General features: G+C 41.8%; 1 protein-coding gene across 4 annotated transcripts in view; it reads right to left on the bottom strand.

Moving 5' to 3' along the window:
* EDC3 (enhancer of mRNA decapping 3) overlaps nt 1-19,790 on the bottom strand; it is a 115,880-nt gene that overhangs the window by 73,939 nt on the left and 22,151 nt on the right. For all 4 annotated transcript variants that reach the window (XM_005882771.2, XM_005882774.2, XM_005882772.2 and 1 more), the window contains 2 exons: nt 10,044-10,225; nt 4,344-4,663 (listed from right to left, as the gene is read on the bottom strand). In XM_005882771.2, the coding sequence (XP_005882833.1) occupies nt 4,344-4,663; nt 10,044-10,207 (484 nt within the window). In that variant the 5' untranslated portion in view covers nt 10,208-10,225. The remainder of the gene's footprint in view (nt 1-4,343; nt 4,664-10,043; nt 10,226-19,790) is intronic.

The raw sequence follows: 19,790 nt of genomic DNA, 5'->3' as shown, positions 1-19,790 counted from the left end.
CTGCTCCCCGCTGGCAAGTGGACATCCCTCGAGGGCTGCCGGGCTGCCAGAGGGATGTCTGATTGCCATCTTAAGCCCAATCCCCCGGGGAGCAGGCCTAAGCCAGCAGGTGGTCATTCCCCGAGGGGTCCCAGACTGCGAGAGGGCACACAGGCCGGGCTGAGGGACCCCCCACCCCGAGTGCACAAATTTTTGTGCACCGGGCCTCTAGTTCAAAATATAAAAAGCACTCATACAACTCAACAAGGAAAACAAACAATCCAAATAAAAAATGGGCAGAAGAGCCCTAGCTGGTTTTGCTCAGTGGATAGCACGTCAGCCTGTGGACTGAAGGGTCCTGGGTTCGATTCCAGTCAAGAGCACGTACCTTGGTTGCAGGCTCTTCCCAGGCCCAGGCCCTGGTTGGGACATGTGCAGGAGGCAACCAATTGATGTGTTTTTCTCACATCGCTATTTCTCTCGGTCTTTTCCTCTCTCTTCCCTCTCTCTAAAACTCAATGGAAAAATATCCTTTGGTGAGGATTAAAAAAATAAAAAATAAAAAATGCACAGAAGCCCTAATCGGTTTGGCTCAGTGGACAGAGTGTTGGCCTGCGGACTGAAAGGGTCCGAGGTTCAATTCCAGTCAAGGGCATGTACCTTGGTTGCGGGCACATCCCCAGTAGGGAGTGTGCAGGAGGCAGCTGATCAATGTTTCTCTCTCATCAATGTTTCTTACTCTCTATCCTCTCCCCTCCTCTCTGTAAAAAATCAATAAAATATATTTTTAAAAAATGCGCAGAAGACCTGAATAGACATTTCCCCAAAGAGGACAGACATAAATGGCCAAGAGACATATGAAAAAATACTCAAAGTCACTAATCATCAGAGAAATGCAAATTAAAACTACAATGAGATATCACCTCACATCAGTCAGAATGGCTATCATCAAAAAAATCTACAAGCATCCTGGCTGGTGAGGATGCGGGCTGGGGGTAGGGGAAGGCAACACTAGTTCACCGCTGGTGGGAATGCAGATTGGTGCAGCCGCTATGGAAAACAGTATGGAGTTTCCTGAAAAAATTAAAAATGGAATGTCCGTTTGACCCAGTGATCCCACTTTTGGGAATATATCCTAAAAATCCTGAAACATCAATCAGAAAGAATATACGAACCTCTATGTTCAGAGCAGTGTTATTTACAACTAGAAGCCTGGTGCATGCACGGGTGGGGTCACTCGGCGTGTCCTGTAGGAATTGGGCCGAAACCGACAGTCCAACACTGCCTGCTGCTCCCGCTCATCCCGGCCCCGCTGCGCCCAGTCTGGCGCCTGTCCTGAATGGGATGGGGGCGGGGCTGGGACACGATCAGCCCTCTGGGTGGGCAGTGGGATGCCCTTGCCAGCCTGGGATCCAGATCCGTCCCACTGATGTTCACGCCAGTTGTCGGGAGCCACCTGACGGCCGCTTTGATATCATTTCTTCCTTGCGGAGCGTCTAGGGAGGGGAAGTGGCCACGGTGCCCAAGGCTGACTTCCAGGAGGCCAGTGGCACTGTCGGGATCGTGCCAGCAGCGCTGGTCCATCTGTGCCTGGCCCATTCTCTGGAAATTGGACCTGCAGGACTACTGAGAGAGTGAGTGGCTGCTGCTGGGATGTTGGGCCACCAGGATGGGTTGGTCAGCTGAGCGGCACCCCTGTTGTGGGAGCGCACTGACCACCAGGGGGCAGCTCCTGCATTAAGCGTCTGCCCTCTGGTGGTCAGTGCGCATCATAGCGACCGGTCAACCAGTCATTCTTAGGCTTTGATATATATAGAGAGAGAGCTAAGATTTGGAAAGAGCCCAAGTACCCATCAGTAGATGAATGGACAAAAAAGCTGTGGGACATTTACACTATGGAATACCACTTTTATATATAAAAGCCTAAGCGACCAAACGACCAGTTGACCAGTCGCTGACACGCACTGACCACCAGAGGGCAGATGCTCAACGCAGGAAATGCCCCCTAGTGGTCAGTGCACTCCCGCAGTGGGGCATGCTGCTCAGCTGACCACTGGACGCCAAATGCTGGGCTCATGGCTGACAAGTGCAGCTGCGGTGGCGTGAGCCTCTCCCGCCTCCGCAGCAGCACTACCAAGCAGCAGTGGTGGCAGCAAGTGCAGCAGGGCCAGGATAAGTGAGAGTGGCACGGTGCCCGGCCTGGGCTCGGGCTCCTCCCTGGCTGCCTGCCGCTTTGCGCACTACTACATCCCTTGGGGGATGTCAGACTGCCAGTTTTGGCCCAATCCCTGCAGGCCTGGCCGAAACCGGCAGTCTGACATCCCTGAGGGATCCTGGATTGCGAGAGGGCGCAGGCCAGGCTGAGGGACCTCACCGGCGCATGAATCCATGCACCAGGCCTCTAGTGCAGCTATAAAAAGAGGCTCTCTTGCCCCGGTTTGGCTCAGTGCATACAGGGTCAGCCTGCGGACTGAAGGGTCCCAGGTTCGATTCCAGTCAAGGGCATGTACCTTGGTTGCAGGCACATCTCTAGTAGGGAGTGTGCAGGAGGCAGCTGATCGATGTTTCTCACTCTCTATTCCTCTCCCTTCCTCTCTTTAAAAAATCAAAAAAATATATTTTTTAAAAAAAAAGGCTCTCTTACCTTTGGCAAAGGATCTGGAGCATATTATGCTAACTGAAGCCAGTCTGAGAAAGACAAGTATCACATGATTTCACTTAATTGTGGAATCTACTGAACAAAATGAACTGACCAATAAAATAAGACCTGAAGATGGAGGCATGGAACAGACGAACATACCTTGATGTGGGGTTGGGGGGACAAGAAGATATAAACCAAAGAACTTATATACTTATATGCATAGCCCATGGACACAGGCAATAGGGTGGTGAAGACCAGGGAGGGGGGTTTGGGTCTGGGCAGAGGCAGGTAAAAAGGGGGGATAAACAAGAGACATTCGTAATACTATCAACAATAAAAAATACACATTAAAAAAAAAGAGAAAAGACTCGTTTTCTTTTCAAGCATTCTACCGTTTTTGAAAGGAAACAAAAATAACAATTCAATTTTAGTCTCAGCTTTTCAATCATTGTCAATTCAGATAGTTATATAAGAAGCACTGAAAGCCCTGATCAGTGTTCTAAGTGGTTAGAGCATCAGCCCAGGCTCTGAAGGTCTTGGGTTCAATTCCCAGTCAAGGCACATACCTGGATTGCAGGTTTGATCTCGGGCTCTGATCAAGGCATGTGTGGGAGGCAACCAATCAATGTGTCTCTTCACATCGATGTTTCTCTCTCCTTCTCTCTTATCTCCCCTCCCTGCCTCCCTTCCACTCTATCTAAAATCAATGGAAAAATATCCTCAGGTGAGGATTAATAAAAAAACAAAAAAAGAAGCACTGAAGAAAAGTACCTTGAAATACATATTTTTTTTAATTTTGAAAATTTCAGGATTTTATTCACAGAATCAGGTATTTTCAAAACTTAAAAATGATGACCCCTGACATCAATGCCACACAGATTCTAGTGAATCTGTTATAATTAACTATTATATAAAAGATTTGCATTATTTCAGAGCAAATCAGTGAATTAACTATGATTGTATAATGAGCAAATAACATTCAACAATTTGTTAGTGCTAAACAAAACTGGAAATCAATAGACACCAGTGCATACTCTCTGGATGTGCCAGTAGGGACAGTGAGTACAGCAAATTTTAAATTGTCAGTCTGTCAGAAACTAAGGTCACAGAGGTTTCTAGGCAAGTGCCTTCCTCTCCTCTATCGAGGATTAGAGCCAAATCACAAGAAGAAAAGTTATTTAAGAATACTTTAGAACAGCCCCAGTGCAGATCCAACTCAGACATCACTATGACTATCAGTTACCAGATTAAAAACAATAACACTTCTGTCTATGTGAACTCCAGGCAGATTTTTTCTTGAAGAAAGGAAACTGGTATGAGTCTCTAACAGAGTATTTCTTTTCTTTTTTTAAAAAAAATGATTTCAGAGAAAGGGAGAGAGGGATAGAAACATTAATGAAGAGAATCATTGTTTGGTTGCCTTCTGCACGCCCCCTACTGGGAATTAAGCCTGCAACCCGGGCATGTGCCCTGACGGGGAATCGAACCCTGACCTGGTTCTTGGGTCGACACTCAACCACTGAGCAACACCAGCAGGTCATCTAACAGCTTATTTCTTTTCCCTTATTATCTTATAGCTCTGGAAGAAGAGAACTGTGCTATATTTTTGTGAAGCTCTGCCAGCATCCTTTTGTAAAGGATTTGTTTAAAGAATAGCAGTAGATAAGAACTTACAGCCCTCAAACATCAGGTTAAGAAGAAATATCAACTTGCTCCAACTTACAAGAATTGTGCCGACGACGGAAACTTTTGGACTGACTCAAAGGCTCCACGTGCCTGTCCACATAGCTCTTGGAACACAGCTGCTGCTGCGGGGAAACGGCAGCATCCTGGCTCTTCACATCTGTCCTCTTAGGGATGTTTTGAGGGGCACTGCTGGAAGAGGTTGGCTTCTTGACCAACCTGCCTGTGCCATTCTGATTGATACCCACTTGGTACCCAATACCAGAAGGGCCTAATTCTGTCTGATGAAGGTCTCCAAAATGTTGGTTTTCTCCAGGACCTGGTATCTCCAGAATTTTTAACTCCATAATGTCACCTGCCCTGAAATACACAAAAGAATCCAACTCTCAAAACTATAATAGTGGTAACAGTGATGAAACTGAAATCAATAGCAACCAAGCATGTCACACTGTGGCCGGCGAGTTGCAAGTTTGACATGCTTGAGCTATACCTTTGCAAGGTTGCATTTCAATGAGTTATCAAAGGCAAAAACTAGGAAAGGTGGTAGATCACTTAAAGACAAGACTCAGCCACCAACATTCAACAGACAAAGCACTAGCCTTTAAAGAACCCTATTGTTAATCACAAAACTATCATTAGTATCTTAGATTTCCAGATTGCTTAATAGCTTTTTTTTTATTCATTCACTCACTTGCTCATTCAGTAGGCATATACATAGTACTTAATATGTGGTAAGCCCTGCAATGTACATGAAATTATAGAGATGAAAAGCAATACATGCCTACAAAGAACTCACAGTCTGGTCAGCAGAAAAGACAAGTAGATAGTTAAAAGTGTTAAATACTATGACATAAGTGTGCATAAGAGACTAGAGAACCCAAAAGGAAAATGCAGATGTTAGTTTGGCAGAGATCAATGAAACACGTATGTTAAGTCTGGGTGGGTACGGAAAATAAGAGTTGCCCAAGCAAGAGAGGCATTTCAGGCCAAGGCTCAGAGACTAACAAAATGTGTCCTATTTGATGAACTGCAAATTTTATGGTTTGACTAAAAGGAAAGATGTTTGTGGAGGTAAGGCCTGTGAAGGTAATTAATCAGGGGCCAGTCATAATCACATTGGATTTTTCTGGTGGCTGTAGGTGAAGAAACTAGAGTTAGGAAACCAGGCAAGAAGTAGGAGGGGATAAATAGGGCAAGTGACAATGAAAAGAGAGAAGGAAAAATAGAACCACGAGACACTTGGAATTCACAGGATTTGGTGACAGGAAGATCAAAGAGAAACAATTTATTATGGTTCTTAAGTTTCTAACTTGGGTGGAAGGTGTCATTAGTCACCTCTTAAGAGTAGATCTTTTGAGGGGAAATCTGCAGGTAACAAATTCAGCTTTGAAAATCTTTTCTAAACAAATATTTTTATTGATTTGAGAGAGAGAGAGAGAGAGAGAGAGAGAGAGAAATAGAGAGGGGAACATCAATGTGAGAAGCATCGATCAGTTGCCTCCTTCAAGTACCCTAACTGGGGATCAAACCTGAATCACAGGTATATGCCCTGACCAGGATTCGAACCAGTGACCCTTTGGTGCATGGGACGATGCTCAACCAACTGAGCCACACCAGTCAGGACAGCTTTGAGAATCTTAAATTGAAGATTTAAGGATAGGCACCTCAAAATGACCAGAAGACAAAATGTCTGAAGCTCAGAAAATGGTTCTAAATTAAAGATTTGATATAGGCTAGTGGTCGGCAAACTCATTAGTCAACAGAGCCAAATATCAACAGTACAACGATTGAAATTTCTTTTGAGAGCCAAATTTTTAAAACTTAAACTATATAGGTAGGTACATTGTTATTAACTTCATTAGTGTACTCCCAAGGCTTAGGAAGAGCCACACTCAAGGGATCAAAGAGCCGCATGTGGCTCGCAAGCTGCAGTTTGCTGACCACGGATATAGGCAAACAGAGAAGTCACCAGTAACAATGGCCAGTTTATACATATTCTCATGGGGATAAATGACATGATATATGCAAATATTTAAGTCTAGTATTTAGTTATTAAAAATTCAATAAATGTTCATTATTACTACTAAAAAAGATTTGGAATCTCATTAATATATAACAAGGTACACATGAGATTGTCTAGAGTACAGCATGAGAAAAGAATCAAAGATAGAAATTTGAGTAACCCAATCTTAAAAGTGAGTAGAAGAAAAAGAACCTATAAAAATAGAAATAATAAAGGAATGAAGGAAAACATGGAAAGAAAATTCAAAGACGTGATAGAGAAACTAAAAGAAGAGGACACTTCAAAAGTTAGAGAGCATTTGAACAGATTATAATTGAGGCACTGCCAATGAATTTGGCAATTAGGTCATCTGTAACCTTAGCAAGAGCTAGTTCAGCAAAATGGTAAAGTTAAAAAAAAGATAAGAGGGGAGAGTAAGGAGGGACTAGAGCAGTGGTCCTCAACCTTCTTTTGGGCATGCTCCACCTAAGCATCTCTAAAATTCTGATGGGCCCCTCCTCCCCCGTGACATATAATTCTTATTATTCAAAAAGTAAACTTCTATTCATGTGGAGGAAGCCTAAAAGGCCATTAACTTGGTCTAAACAAGATTCCAAAGAACAGGGGGAGACCAAGATGGCGGCATAGGTAAACACCGGAGACTGCTGCCGCAAACAACCACTTCAAAAATACAACTAAAAGACGGAACGGACATCACCCAGAACCACAGGAAGGCTGGCTGAGGAGAGACTCTTCAACTAGAAGGAAAAATAACAGCACACCGAGGCTCAGAGGAGGCGCAGTGTGGAAAATACTCAGGTGCGGAGGTGCGCGCGCAAAGCGGGCTGGTGGCTGAGAGCGCGGTTGTCGTTTTCGGTCAGGGGGGAGTCTCAGACTCTGAGCTCCAGATACGGGCGAATCGCTGGGGACTCGGACTCAAACGGGAGAAGCGGGAGTGTCTGGCATCAGTTGGAAGGCAGCTTTCCCTCCGAGGTTTGCAGCGGTTCCTGGGGTTCTGAGAAGCAGAGCCTCTGGGAACGGGACTGAGAGGGGCTATAACCGCTCCCTCCGCCCGCCCTGTTGAGCCCGCCCCGCCCAAGCCCTGCGCAGAGCCATTTGCCGGATCGCCTCAGGCAAAGGCTAGATTAGCACCTCCCCAGAGGACAGAAGTTTTCCGCGGCAGACACAGCTGATTCACACAGCCAGTCGGCCTGGTGGTCAAATCCCTCTAGTATTAACTACAACAATCAAGGCTCAACTAGAACAAGACTGCGCACAAAGACCACTAGGGGGTGCACCAAGAAAGCATAAAAAATGCGGAGACAAAAAAACATGACAGAAATGGAGGATATAGAGCTAAAAAACGCAATTTTGAGGGCTTGCAATAAACTTTTGGAGAGCTTCACGAAAACTAATGAGACCCTCGATGCTATGATAAAGAAACTAGAAATTAAGCATACACGCTCTGAAATAAAGAATATTACACCCAATAGCAGACCAGAGGAGCGCAAGAATCAAGTCAAAGATTTGAAATGCGAAGAAGCAAAAAACACCCAACCGGAAAAGCAAAATGAAAAAAGAATCCGAAAATATGAAGATAGTGTAAGGAGCCTCTGGGACAGCTTCAAGCGTACAAACATCAGAATAATTGGGGTGCCAGAAGATGAGAGACAGCAAGATATTGAAAACCTATTTGAAGAAATAATGGCAGAAAACTTCCCCCACCTGGTGAAAGAAATGGACTTACAGGTCCAAGAAGCGCAGAGAACCCCAAACAAAAGGAATCCAAAGAGGACCACACCAAGACACATCATAATTAAAATGCCAAGAGCAAAAGACAAAGAGAGAATCTTAAAAGCAGCAAGAGAAAAAAAGTCAGTTACCTATAAGGGAGTACCCATACGACTGTCAGCTGATTTCTCAACAGAAACTTTGCAGGCCAGAAGGGAGTGGCAAGAAATATTCAAAGTGATGAATAGCAAGAACCTACAACCAAGATTACTTTATCCAGCAAAGCTATCATTCAGAATTGAAGGTCAGATAAAGAGCTTCACAGATAAGGAAAAGCTAAAGGAGTTCATCACCACCAAACCAGTATTATATGAAATGCTGAAAGGTATCCTTTAAGAGGAGGAAGAAGAAAAAGGTAAAGATACAAATTGTGAACAACAAACATGCATCTATCAACAAGTGAATCTAAGAATCAAGTGAATAAATAATCTGATGTACAGAATGAACTGGTGATTATAATGAATCAGGGACATAGAAAGGGAATGGACTGACTATTCTTGGGGGGGAAAGGGGAATGGGAGATGCGGGAAGAAACTGGACAAAAATCGTGCACCTATGGATGAGGACAGTGGGTGGGGAGTGAGGGCGGAGGGTGGGGCGGGAACTGGGAGGAGGGGAGTTATGGGGGGGAAAAAAAAGAGGAACAAATGTAACCTGAACAATAAAGATTTAATAATAATAATAAAAAAAAAGATTCCAAAGAACATGGCATCAATGAAAGAGAAAAATAAAAGAACGAAAGGATAGCTGAAGTACTTAGGAAGAAATCACTAAAAATAGTTTAAAAAATAATATGAAGTGATATGAAAAAAATAGCAAATAAAGTTTCAAAACATATAATAGAGAACTGAAATGCATAAATATGTCACAGTATTTATATACTGTATATGAGGCCCCTAGAACCATAAGAAATGCAAAAAATTGACTGTTAATAATTCATTCTCGAATAGCCAACCTTAAAAATCAAATTGCCCCTCTGTGGGGTCTGTGCCCCAGGTTGGGAACCACTGGACTAGAGAATGAGGCCACAAAGGGAATGAAGGCAGACTACTTAGCTCTGAAAAGAACTATGGGTGTAAAGAGAAGGAAATGATAGTTGCAAATGTAAGTTGTATGTGGTTTGAGGGGGAATGTGTACTACAGGGGAAGCCTGGGAATGTTAGAATGCAGAGAGGAAAGAGACAGTATAAAGGTTGAAACTAAAGACACACAAAAGATGGACAGGGTCTCAAAGATGATAGAAAAGGATAGCATATAAAGCATACATGATAAGGTGAGTCCTGAACACAAAGGAGATATTTCTATTGAGACTTCAGAGGAGGTAAGAAATAAGATTGGATACACGTACAGAAAAGGTTATGTGTGGGTATTATTCAGAAAGTTAAGGAAGCTCTTGTCTGATAGTCTTTTATTTTTATTTTTAATTAACATAATTTTGCCACACTGGTAAAAAGAGGGATGTGAAGACAACTGAACTTCAGATATGCTGGAAAACACTAAGAAAAATACTTCCCTGTAGCTAAGAACTTTAACTACTGGCTACATTGTGCTTCTGGAGATAAATTATGATACAAATCTACAGATAGCTGCAGTTATACAAGGGAAAACCAGTAACAACCTCAGAGTAAGAAAGCACAGTGATACAAAACTGAGAAGTAAAATCTGAAGCCATAAAAGAAAACAGAAAGATTATTCTGAATTTGACCCATCCATTTAAATATATGCATGCTTGATAGAGATAAGAAAAACATTTCACAAACCCTGAACCATTAGCTGAAAGCCAATTATGATAGCTTACTGAAACAGCAGCAGGACTGCAAAATCTCACCTTTGACAAGAAGACTGTACTCAAAAGCAGTGCTACACAAGAGAATATTGGCCATCTGGCCTAGGTTCAGACCACCAGATCACCAGATTAGATTTGAAAGAATCAGTAAGGATACTCACCTGAAGGTGACTTCCGGCACAAGGCACTTCACTCCATTGTGGAAAGGCCGGGTGAGAGAAATGGTCTGGCTGACCTGATCAACTGCTGACACTCTTCCCTGATAGACACCCAAGCTATCTCCACAGTTGATGGACACAATACTGCCCAGCCAATCCGTAGCCATGTTTCAGATGTGAGACCACTGTGGAGAGAAGAAACCAGGCAGTATACCTTAAGAAATAGACAAATCTTTAATTAAATTCAGTAAAAAATTATGTCAGGTTCTGTATCATGTGTTGCTAAATAATACATACTAGTATTCTGTCACATCCTTAATTGATGTAATAAAACATACAAAATGAAACTTTTTCCAGAAGGAGTTTGCATATTAATGAAAAAACAGTATCATATAATACGTATATATATAGATTTTACAACTGCTTTAAAGCACATGTACTAGATAGATACATATTTACCCAGATATCAAATCACACAAACTATAACCTGTTTATAACCTATTATATTTTAATATATCTGCCATTAGAATGCTTTCAAAAAGAATGTATTATAAGGAAATAATATATAAAAAAAATATTGGTAATATCAGAGTACCTCATATCAGAATAACCCTCTTGAAATAATAAATTCTGGACAAAATTTTTCTTTAAAAGCTGGCTGAAGGTATTACAGAACACTACACCTAACAATTACAGAATATACATTATTTTTAAGTCTACATGGAATGCTCACCAACGTATGCTGGGCCTTAAACTACTATCGATTCATTTCAACGGACTGATATTAGTCCACAACAAAACACAATTCAAAATTGAAAACAACATATCTCAAATATTTCGAAATTAAGCAAGACATTTCTAAATAACCTATGGGTCGAGGAAGAAATCAAAAGAGAAGTTAGAAAATAGTTCAAACTCAGTGATAATGAAAATGTAACATTTCTGGAATAAACTGAAAACAGTGCTTAAAGCCTGGCCAGTATGGCTCAGTGGTTGAGCATCGACCTAAGAACCAGGAGGTCACAGTTCAATTCCTGGTCAGGGCACATGCCCAGGACACAGGCTTGATCCCTGGTGGGAGCATGTAGAAGGCAACAGATGAATGTTCTCTCTCATCGATGTTTCTATCTCTCTTCCCTCTCCCTTCCTCTCTCTAAAATCAATAAAGACATATTAAAAAAAATAAAAACAGTGCTTAAAGGGAAAATTAGAGCTTTAAGTATTTATATTAGAAAAGAAGAAAAGTTCAAAACCAAAGATTGAAGACTCCATCTTAAGAAGCTAGGAAAAAAAGAGGAAATTAATCCAAAATAATAAGAAAGAAAATAAAGAGTATAAATCACTGAAATAGGAAACAATTCAGAAAAAGAAACAAAACCAAATATTAGTTATTTGAAAACAATAAAGTTCAAAAATCTTGAACTACTAGTAGACTAATCAAGAAATAAAGAAAAAACACAGAGGAGAAACCAAGATGGCGGCATAGGTAAACACCGGAAATTGCTGCCTCGCACAACCACTTCAAAAATACAACTAAAAGACAAAACAGACATCATCCAGAACCACAGGAAGGCTGGCTGAGTGGAAATTCTACAACTAGAAGGAAAGAGAAAAGCACTGAGACTCAGAGGAGGTGTGGAAGTGCAGAGGTACGGAGGCGCACGCTGAAAGGGCTGGCAACTGGGGACGCGGTGCACCTGGAAAGGGCTGGCAGCTGAGGACACGGTTGTCTTTTTCAATAGGGAGGGTGTCTCAAGCTCCCGACTGCTCTGAACTCCAGTTCCGGGTGAGTCTCTGGGGACCCAGACTCATACAGGGAGAAACTGGACTGTCTGGCATCGGTCGGAACTGGAGGGCGGCTTTCTCTCAGAGGTGCTTGCAGTGATTACTGGGACACTGAGACGCGGGGCCTCTTAGGGCAGGGCTGAGGATCAGCCATAGCTGCTTGCTCTGCCCTGTTGATCCCCTGAGACCTCGCCCCACCCAAGCTGTGCGCAGAGGCTTTTGCATATGAATGACACGTACTTTTCGTACTTTTCGGGTTCCCTGTGCTCAAAGCCAACAGAATGAGTGACGTCATTTCCTTTTCCAGCGTTTTTTCCATCTTGCTCTGTTTAACCAGCTCAACTTGCTGTCATTCTTTCTCCAGAGAATTCCTGTAACTTAGCGGAGTCCCCAGAATTGGCCACTTCCTCCCGCTCCAGCCTGCAGAGTGGGAGCCCCTGGAAAATCCTCTCCCAGACATGAAGTCTGGGAACAAAACTCCAGCCTTAGCCTTGAATGAGCACTTTCCTCACCTGGGAGGATGGCCATCTAGGCAATTCCTTTCCTTTCAATTCCACAAACAAGCAAGGAGACTCTCCGTGTGCCGCACCGAACAAAATGGCCCGAAGGTACCAAAGTGGACAAGACACGGGCGCTTGGGACCTCAGGGGACAGACCCTCTAACGCAGGGGTTCTTAGCCTGGGAAAGGGGGATGGGGAAAAAAATCCTTTTTGGGGGAGACCAAGATGGCGGCATAGGTAAACACCGGAGACTGCTGCCGCAAACAACCACTTCAAAAATACAACTAAAAGACGGAACGGACATCACCCAGAACCACAGGAAGGCTGGCTGAGGAGAGACTCTTCAACTAGAAGGAAAAATAACAGCACACCGAGGCTCAGAGGAGGCGCAGTGTGGAAAATACTCAGGTGCGGAGGTGCGCGCGCAAAGCGGGCTGGTGGCTGAGAGCGCGGTTGTCGTTTTCGGTCAGGGGGGAGTCTCAGACTCTGAGCTCCAGATACGGGCGAATCGCTGGGGACTCGGACTCAAACGGGAGAAGCGGGAGTGTCTGGCATCAGTTGGAAGGCAGCTTTCTCTCCGAGGTTTGCAGCGGTTCCTGGGGTTCTGAGAAGCAGAGCCTCTGGGAACGGGACTGAGGGCACCATAACCGCTCCCTCCGCCCGCCCTGTTGAGCCCGCCCCGCCCAAGCCCTGCGCAGAGCCATTTGCCGGATCGCCTCAGGCAAAGGCTAGATTAGCACCTCCCCAGAGGACAGAAGTTTTCCGCGGCAGACACAGCTGATTCACACAGCCAGTCGGCCTGGTGGTCAAATCCCTCTAGTATTAACTACAACAATCAAGGCTCAACTAGAACAAGACTGCGCACAAAGACCACTAGGGGGTGCACCAAGAAAGCATAAAAAATGCGGAGACAAAAAAACATGACAGAAATGGAGGATATAGAGCTAAAAATCGCAATTTTGAGGGCTTGCAAAAATGTGCTAGAAGCTGTCAATAAACTTGAGGAGAGAGTCACGAAAACTAATGAGACCCTCGATGCTATGATAAAGAACCAACTAGAAATTAAGCATACACGGACTGAAATAAAGAATATTATACAGACACCCAATAGCAGACCAGAGGAGCGCAAGAATCAAGTCAAAGATTTGAAATGCGAAGAAGCAAAAAACACCCAACCGGAAAAGCAAAATGAAAAAAGAATCCGAAAATATGAAGATAGTGTAAGGAGCCTCTGGGACAGCTTCAAGCGTACAAACATCAGAATAATTGGGGTGCCAGAAGATGAGAGACAGCAAGATATTGAAAACCTATTTGAAGAAATAATGGCAGAAAACTTCCCCCACCTGGTGAAAGAAATGGACTTACAGGTCCAAGAAGCGCAGAGAACCCCAAACAAAAGGAATCCAAAGAGGACCACACCAAGACACATCATAATTAAAATGCCAAGAGCAAAAGACAAAGAGAGAATCTTAAAAGCAGCAAGAGAAAGAGACTCAATTACCTACAAGGGAATACCCATACGACTGTCAGCTGATTTCTCAACAGAAACTTTGCAGGCCAGAAGGGAGTGGCAAGAAATATTCAAAGTGATGAATAGCAAGAACCTACAACCAAGATTACTTTATCCAGCAAAGCTATCATTCAGAATTGAAGGTCAGATAAAGAGCTTCACAGATAAGGAAAAGCTAAAGGAGTTCATCACCACTAAACCAGTATTATATGAAATGCTGAAAGGTATCCTTTAAGAGGAGGAAGAAGAAAAAGGTAAAGATACAAATTGTGAACAACAAACATGCATCTATCAACAAGTGAATCTAAGAATCAAGTGAATAAATAATCTGATGTACAGAATGAACTGGTGATTATAATGAATCAGGGACATAGAAAGGGAATGGACTGACTATTCTTGGGGGGGAAAGGGAAATGGGAGATGCGGGAAGAGACTGGACAAAAATCGTGCACCTATGGATGAGGACAGTGGGTGGGGAGTGAGGGTGGAGGGTGGGGTGGGAACCGGGTGGAGGGAAGCTATGGGGTGAAAAAAGAGGAACAACTTTAATAATCTGAACAATAAAGATTTATTTAAAAAAAGAAAATCTAACCCTAAAAAAAAAGAAAGATAAAACAAATATTGTAACATCAGAAATGAATAAGGGGACATCACAGGCATTAAAGAGGTAACTTTATGACAGTAAACCTGACAACTTACATGAAACAGAAATTCTTTGAAATACAAGTTACCAAAATAGATACAAGAAAAAATAGAAAATCTGAGTAGCTTTATATCTATTTTAAAAACTGACTCCATCAAGAAAATGTGAAACCATATACTAAGAGAAAATATTTGTAAAAAATAAACCTGATAAAGGATTATTATCCAAAGTATATAAAGAACTCAAACTCAACAATAGAAAATGAACAATCGCCTGGCCAGCATGGCTTAGGGGTTGAGCGTTGACCTAGAAACCAGTAGGTCACGGGTCGATTCTCCGTCAGGGCACATGCCTAGGTTGAGGGCTCCATCCCCAGTGTAGGGTATACAGGAGAATCAATTGGTGGTTCTCTCTCATCATTGATGTTTCTGTCTCTCTCTCCCGCTCCCTTCCTCTCTGAAATCAGTAAAAATATATTAAAAAAAAAGAAAAGAAAATGAACAATCTGATTTTTAAAATGGGCAAAATATCAGGAAACCTCATCAAAGAAGATATGTAAATGGCAAATAAGCATGACAAGTTGCTCCACATTATATGTCATTAGGGAAATGCAAATTAAAACAACAATGAGATACTACTACATACCAACTAGAATGGCCAAAATCTAAAAGCACTGACAACATCAAATGCTGGTGAGGATATGAACCAACACGAGTTCTCATTCATTGCTGATGAGAATACAAAATGGTACATACAGCCACTTTGGAAGACAGTTTAGTAGTTTCTTACAATACTAAATATACTTTTACCATATAGTCCAGAAATCATACTCCTTGGTATTTACCCAAAGGAGTTTTTAAAAAGCTGAGCACAGCCCTAGCTGGTTTGGCTCGGTGGATAGAGCGTCAGCCTGCGGACTGAAGGGTCCCAGGTTCGATTAAGGTCAAGGGCATGTACCTTGGTTGTGGGCACAATCCCAGTAGGTGGTGTGCAGGAGGCAGCTGATCGATATTTCTCTCTCATCAATGTTTCTAACTCTCTATCCCTCGCCCTTCCTCTCTGTAAAAAATCAATAAAATATATTTTTAAAAACCCCACGAAAACTGATACTTTAAACTTAAATAAGTAAGTAAGTAAATAAATAAATAAATAAATAAATAAGCTGAGTACAGATGTTTATAAAAGCCTTATCTATAACTGCCAAAATCTGGAAACAACCAAAAGGTCTTAATGTAAGTGAATAGATAAATAAACTGTGGAATATCTACATAATGGAATATTATTCAGCCCTAAAAATAAATGAGTTATTAAGCCATGAAAAGAAACATAAATGGATATTCCTAAGTAAAAGAAGCTGATCTAAAAAGGCTATGTACTGTATGATTCCAACTATATGACATTCTGGACAAGGCAAAACTGTGGAGACAGTAAGAAGATCAGTGGTTGGCAAAAGTAATCCAAAGGAGGCAACATAGCTTTTACAACAAATAGTACTGGAGCAAAGAGATATCCACCAATAAAAATAAACCTTGACCTAAGTCTCATAACTTTAATAAACATTTACTCAAAATGGATCTTGAACTTAAATATCAAACTATAAAACTTTCAGGAAAAAGATATGAGAAACCTTTGGTGAGGTAAAGAGTTCTAAGACTTGACACCAAAAGCGCAATCCATAAAAAGAGAAACTGATCAATTGGACTAATTTTATTTTTTAAATTTACTTCAGAGAGAGGAAGGAAAGGGAGAGACAGATAGAAACATCGATGGACTGCCTCCTACATGCCCCTACTGGGAATCCACCCCACAACCGAGGTATATGCCCTGACCAGGAATTGAACCAATGACCTCCCGGTATTTGGGAGACACTTAACCATCTGAGCCACACAGGCTGGGCTCAACTGGACTTCTTGAAAATTAAAAACTTTTATTCTGCAAAAGACTTTAGGAGAAAAAGGGACACATTACAGACTGGAAGAAAATATTTGCAAACTACATATGGACAAAAACAAGGGGCTAGTACAGGGGTGGGCAAACTTTTTGACTCGAGGGCCACAATGGGTTCTTAAACTGGACCGGAGGGCCGGAACAAAAGCATGGATGGAGTGTTTGTGTGAACTAATATAAATTCAAAGTAAACATCATTACATAAAAGGGTACGGTCTTTTTTTTTTTAGTTTTATTCATTTCAAACGGGCCGGATCCGGCCCGCGGGCCGTAGTTTGCCATGGCTGGGCTAGTATCTAAAATATATTTTTTTAAAGTCTAAAAACCCAATAGTAAAAACAGAACAAAAATAATCCAATCAAAAGGGAAATGAAAAGATATTTCAACAAAGATATACAAATAGCACATGAAGCCCTGGCTGGGTTGCTCAGCTGGTTGGAGCATCTTCCTGTGCACCAAAAGGTTGCTGGTTCGATTCCCCGTTGGAGCGCATATAGGAGGCAACCAATCAATGTTTCTCTCTTACATCGATGTTTCTCTCTCCTTATCTCTCCCTCCCACTCTTGCTCTCACTCTTTCTAAAGTCAATAAACATATCCTTAGGTGAAGATAAGAAAAAAGCACATTAGTCCGGCTGGCGTGGCTCAGTGGTTGAGCATCAACCTATGAACCGGGAGATCACGGTTCAATTACTGGTCAGGGCACATGCTCGGGTTGTGGGCTTGATCCCCAGTGTAGGGCACGCAGGGGGCAGCCGATCAATGATTCTCTCTCATCATTGATGTTTCTATATCTCTCGCCTCCCTCCCTCTCTGAAATCAATTTAAAAAAAGTATTTTTTAAAAAGCACATGAAAAAATGTTCAACATCATCAACCATTAGGGAAATGCGAATTAAAACCATAATGAGGTATCACTACACACCTATGCTAAATTAAAAAACACTGATCATACCAAGTGCTGACAAGAATGTGAAAAAACTAGATTACTCATACATTATTGATGGGAATATTAAATAGTGCAGCCATTCTGGAAAACAATTTGGCAACTTATAAAAAATCTAAACATGCAACTACTGCATGACTCAGAAAATGCACTACTGGTCATTTATCCCAGAAGAATGACTCAGGTTTACACAAAAATCTTCACATGAATGTTTTTTTGTGTTTTTTTTTAGAAATCACAGTTCATTTTTATTTTATTATTGATTTTTTACAGAGAGGAAGGGAGAGGGATAGAATTAGAAACATCGATGAGAGAGAAACATCAATCAGCTGCCTCCTACATACCCCCTACTGGGGATGTGCCCGCAACCAAGGTACATGCCCTTGACAGGAATCGAACCTGGGACCCTTCAGTCTGCAGGCTGACGCTCTATCCACTGAGCCAAACCAGTTAGAGCACATGAATATTTTTATCATGTTTATTCCTAATAACCCCAAACTGGAAACAACCCAGATGACTTTCAACAAGTGAATGGTTAAACAAACTGTGTACATCCATACCATGGGAAAAAATGAAAGCCAGCCCCAAAAGGTTACATTTTGTATGATTCCATCTGTAGAACACTCTAGAAATGACAAACTATAGAAATAGAGAAGAGATTAATGGTTCCCAGAGTTAGGGAAGGGGTAACAACAGGAGGGAAACAGGTATGGCTATAAAAGAGCAACATGAGGTATCCTTCTGGTAAAGAAAATGTTCTGTGTCTTAATCATATCAATGTCAATATCCTTGTAGTGATATTGTGCTATACTTTTGCAATCAGGTAGGATATATGGAATCTCTCTGTATTATTTATTACAAATGCATATGCATGTGCAATGACCTCAAATAAAGTTTATAATAAAAAACCAATGTCTTCTACAGCACTAACAAAATAAGAAAATCATGTATGACTATATATGTCAATAAATGTAGAAAGATCATTTGACAAAATTCAATCTCCATTCATGATATCAAAAAGGGGTTGGCTTTTACAAAACAATTACAGTTAACGTATTAATAGTGAAATAATGAATACTTCCCCCCTAAGACTGGGACAAGGCAAGGATGTCCAAACTTATCATTTCTACTTCTATTCAAAACTATATTGTCGGGCCTAGCCAGTGCAATAAAAAGGAACTAAAAAGCATAAGTACTGGAAAAGTAAAAGTAAAACAGTCTTTATTTGTAAACTATACGACTGTGTATATAAAAGCCCTAGGGAATGTACCGAAAAATGAAAAATCCTACTAAAATTAATAAGTGAATTTAGCAAAGTCACAGGATACATGCTCAGTATAAAATAGACAACTGCATTCTATAGAATAGTAACAAAAAACTGAAAGTCAAAGTTAAAAATACTATTTATAATGGTATTAAAAAACATAAAACACTTAGGAATAAATCTAATGAAAAATGTGCAGGATCTCCAGTAAAAAGACTGATGAGAAAATTTTTTTAAATATCTAAATAAATGGAGAAATATACCACATTCATAGACTGAGGAGCTTAATGTTGTCAAGTCTCCCCAAGTGAATCAAATACATGTATCAATAAAAATCTCAGCTGGCCTTTTTGGAGCTGAAAAACTGGTCCTAAAATGTATATGGAAATGCAAAATAGAAAAGTCAAAACAATTATGAAAAAAAAAGAAGCAAAGTTAGATGTTTCACTACCTTCTATCAAGATTTACTATAAAACTGTAGAAATCAGTGTGATATTGTTGCAAGAATAGACAGACAATGAGACAGAATAGAGTCCAGAAGTAGACCCATTCACATACAATCAACTGACTTCTGATCAAGGTACCAAAGTAAATCAGTGGATAAATCAAAGTAGTTTTCAATGAATGGTGATAGAATAAGTACATGGATATGTGAGAAAAATAACCTATTCCTATCCCACACCAGATACAAACATTAATTTGAAATAAACTATCTACACTAATAAAAGACAAAGATGCTAATTGACCGTCCCTTCAGTACACCCAAGCCACACCCACCAGCCAATCAGAGCGGCTATATGCAAATTAACCCAACCAAGATGGCGGCCAGCAGCCATGGAGCTGGAGCAAGCAGGAGGCTTGGTTGCCCCGGCGACGGAGGAAGCCAAGCTTCCCACCTGCTCTGGCTTGCTGTGGCCTCTGCAAATGGCAACAAAGTTTCAATTATAGAAGATAAATAAATCCCAGATACCTGCTTCCAGCCAGCCTCCACTGGGAGCTTAGGTGGCTGGGGGCTGTGGCCAGCCTGCAAACAGCCATCAGCCCCTCACCCAGGCTGGCCAGGCACCCCAGCAGGACCCCCACCCTGATCCGGGACACCCTTCAGGGCAAACCAGCCAGCCCCCACCCATGCACCAGGCCTCTATCCTATATAATA

The sequence above is a fragment of the Myotis brandtii genome, unplaced genomic scaffold (assembly GCF_000412655.1).
Source record: "Myotis brandtii unplaced genomic scaffold, ASM41265v1 scaffold74, whole genome shotgun sequence".
NCBI lineage: Eukaryota > Metazoa > Chordata > Mammalia > Chiroptera > Vespertilionidae > Myotis > Myotis brandtii.
This window is presented reverse-complemented; position numbering and strand designations above follow the sequence as displayed.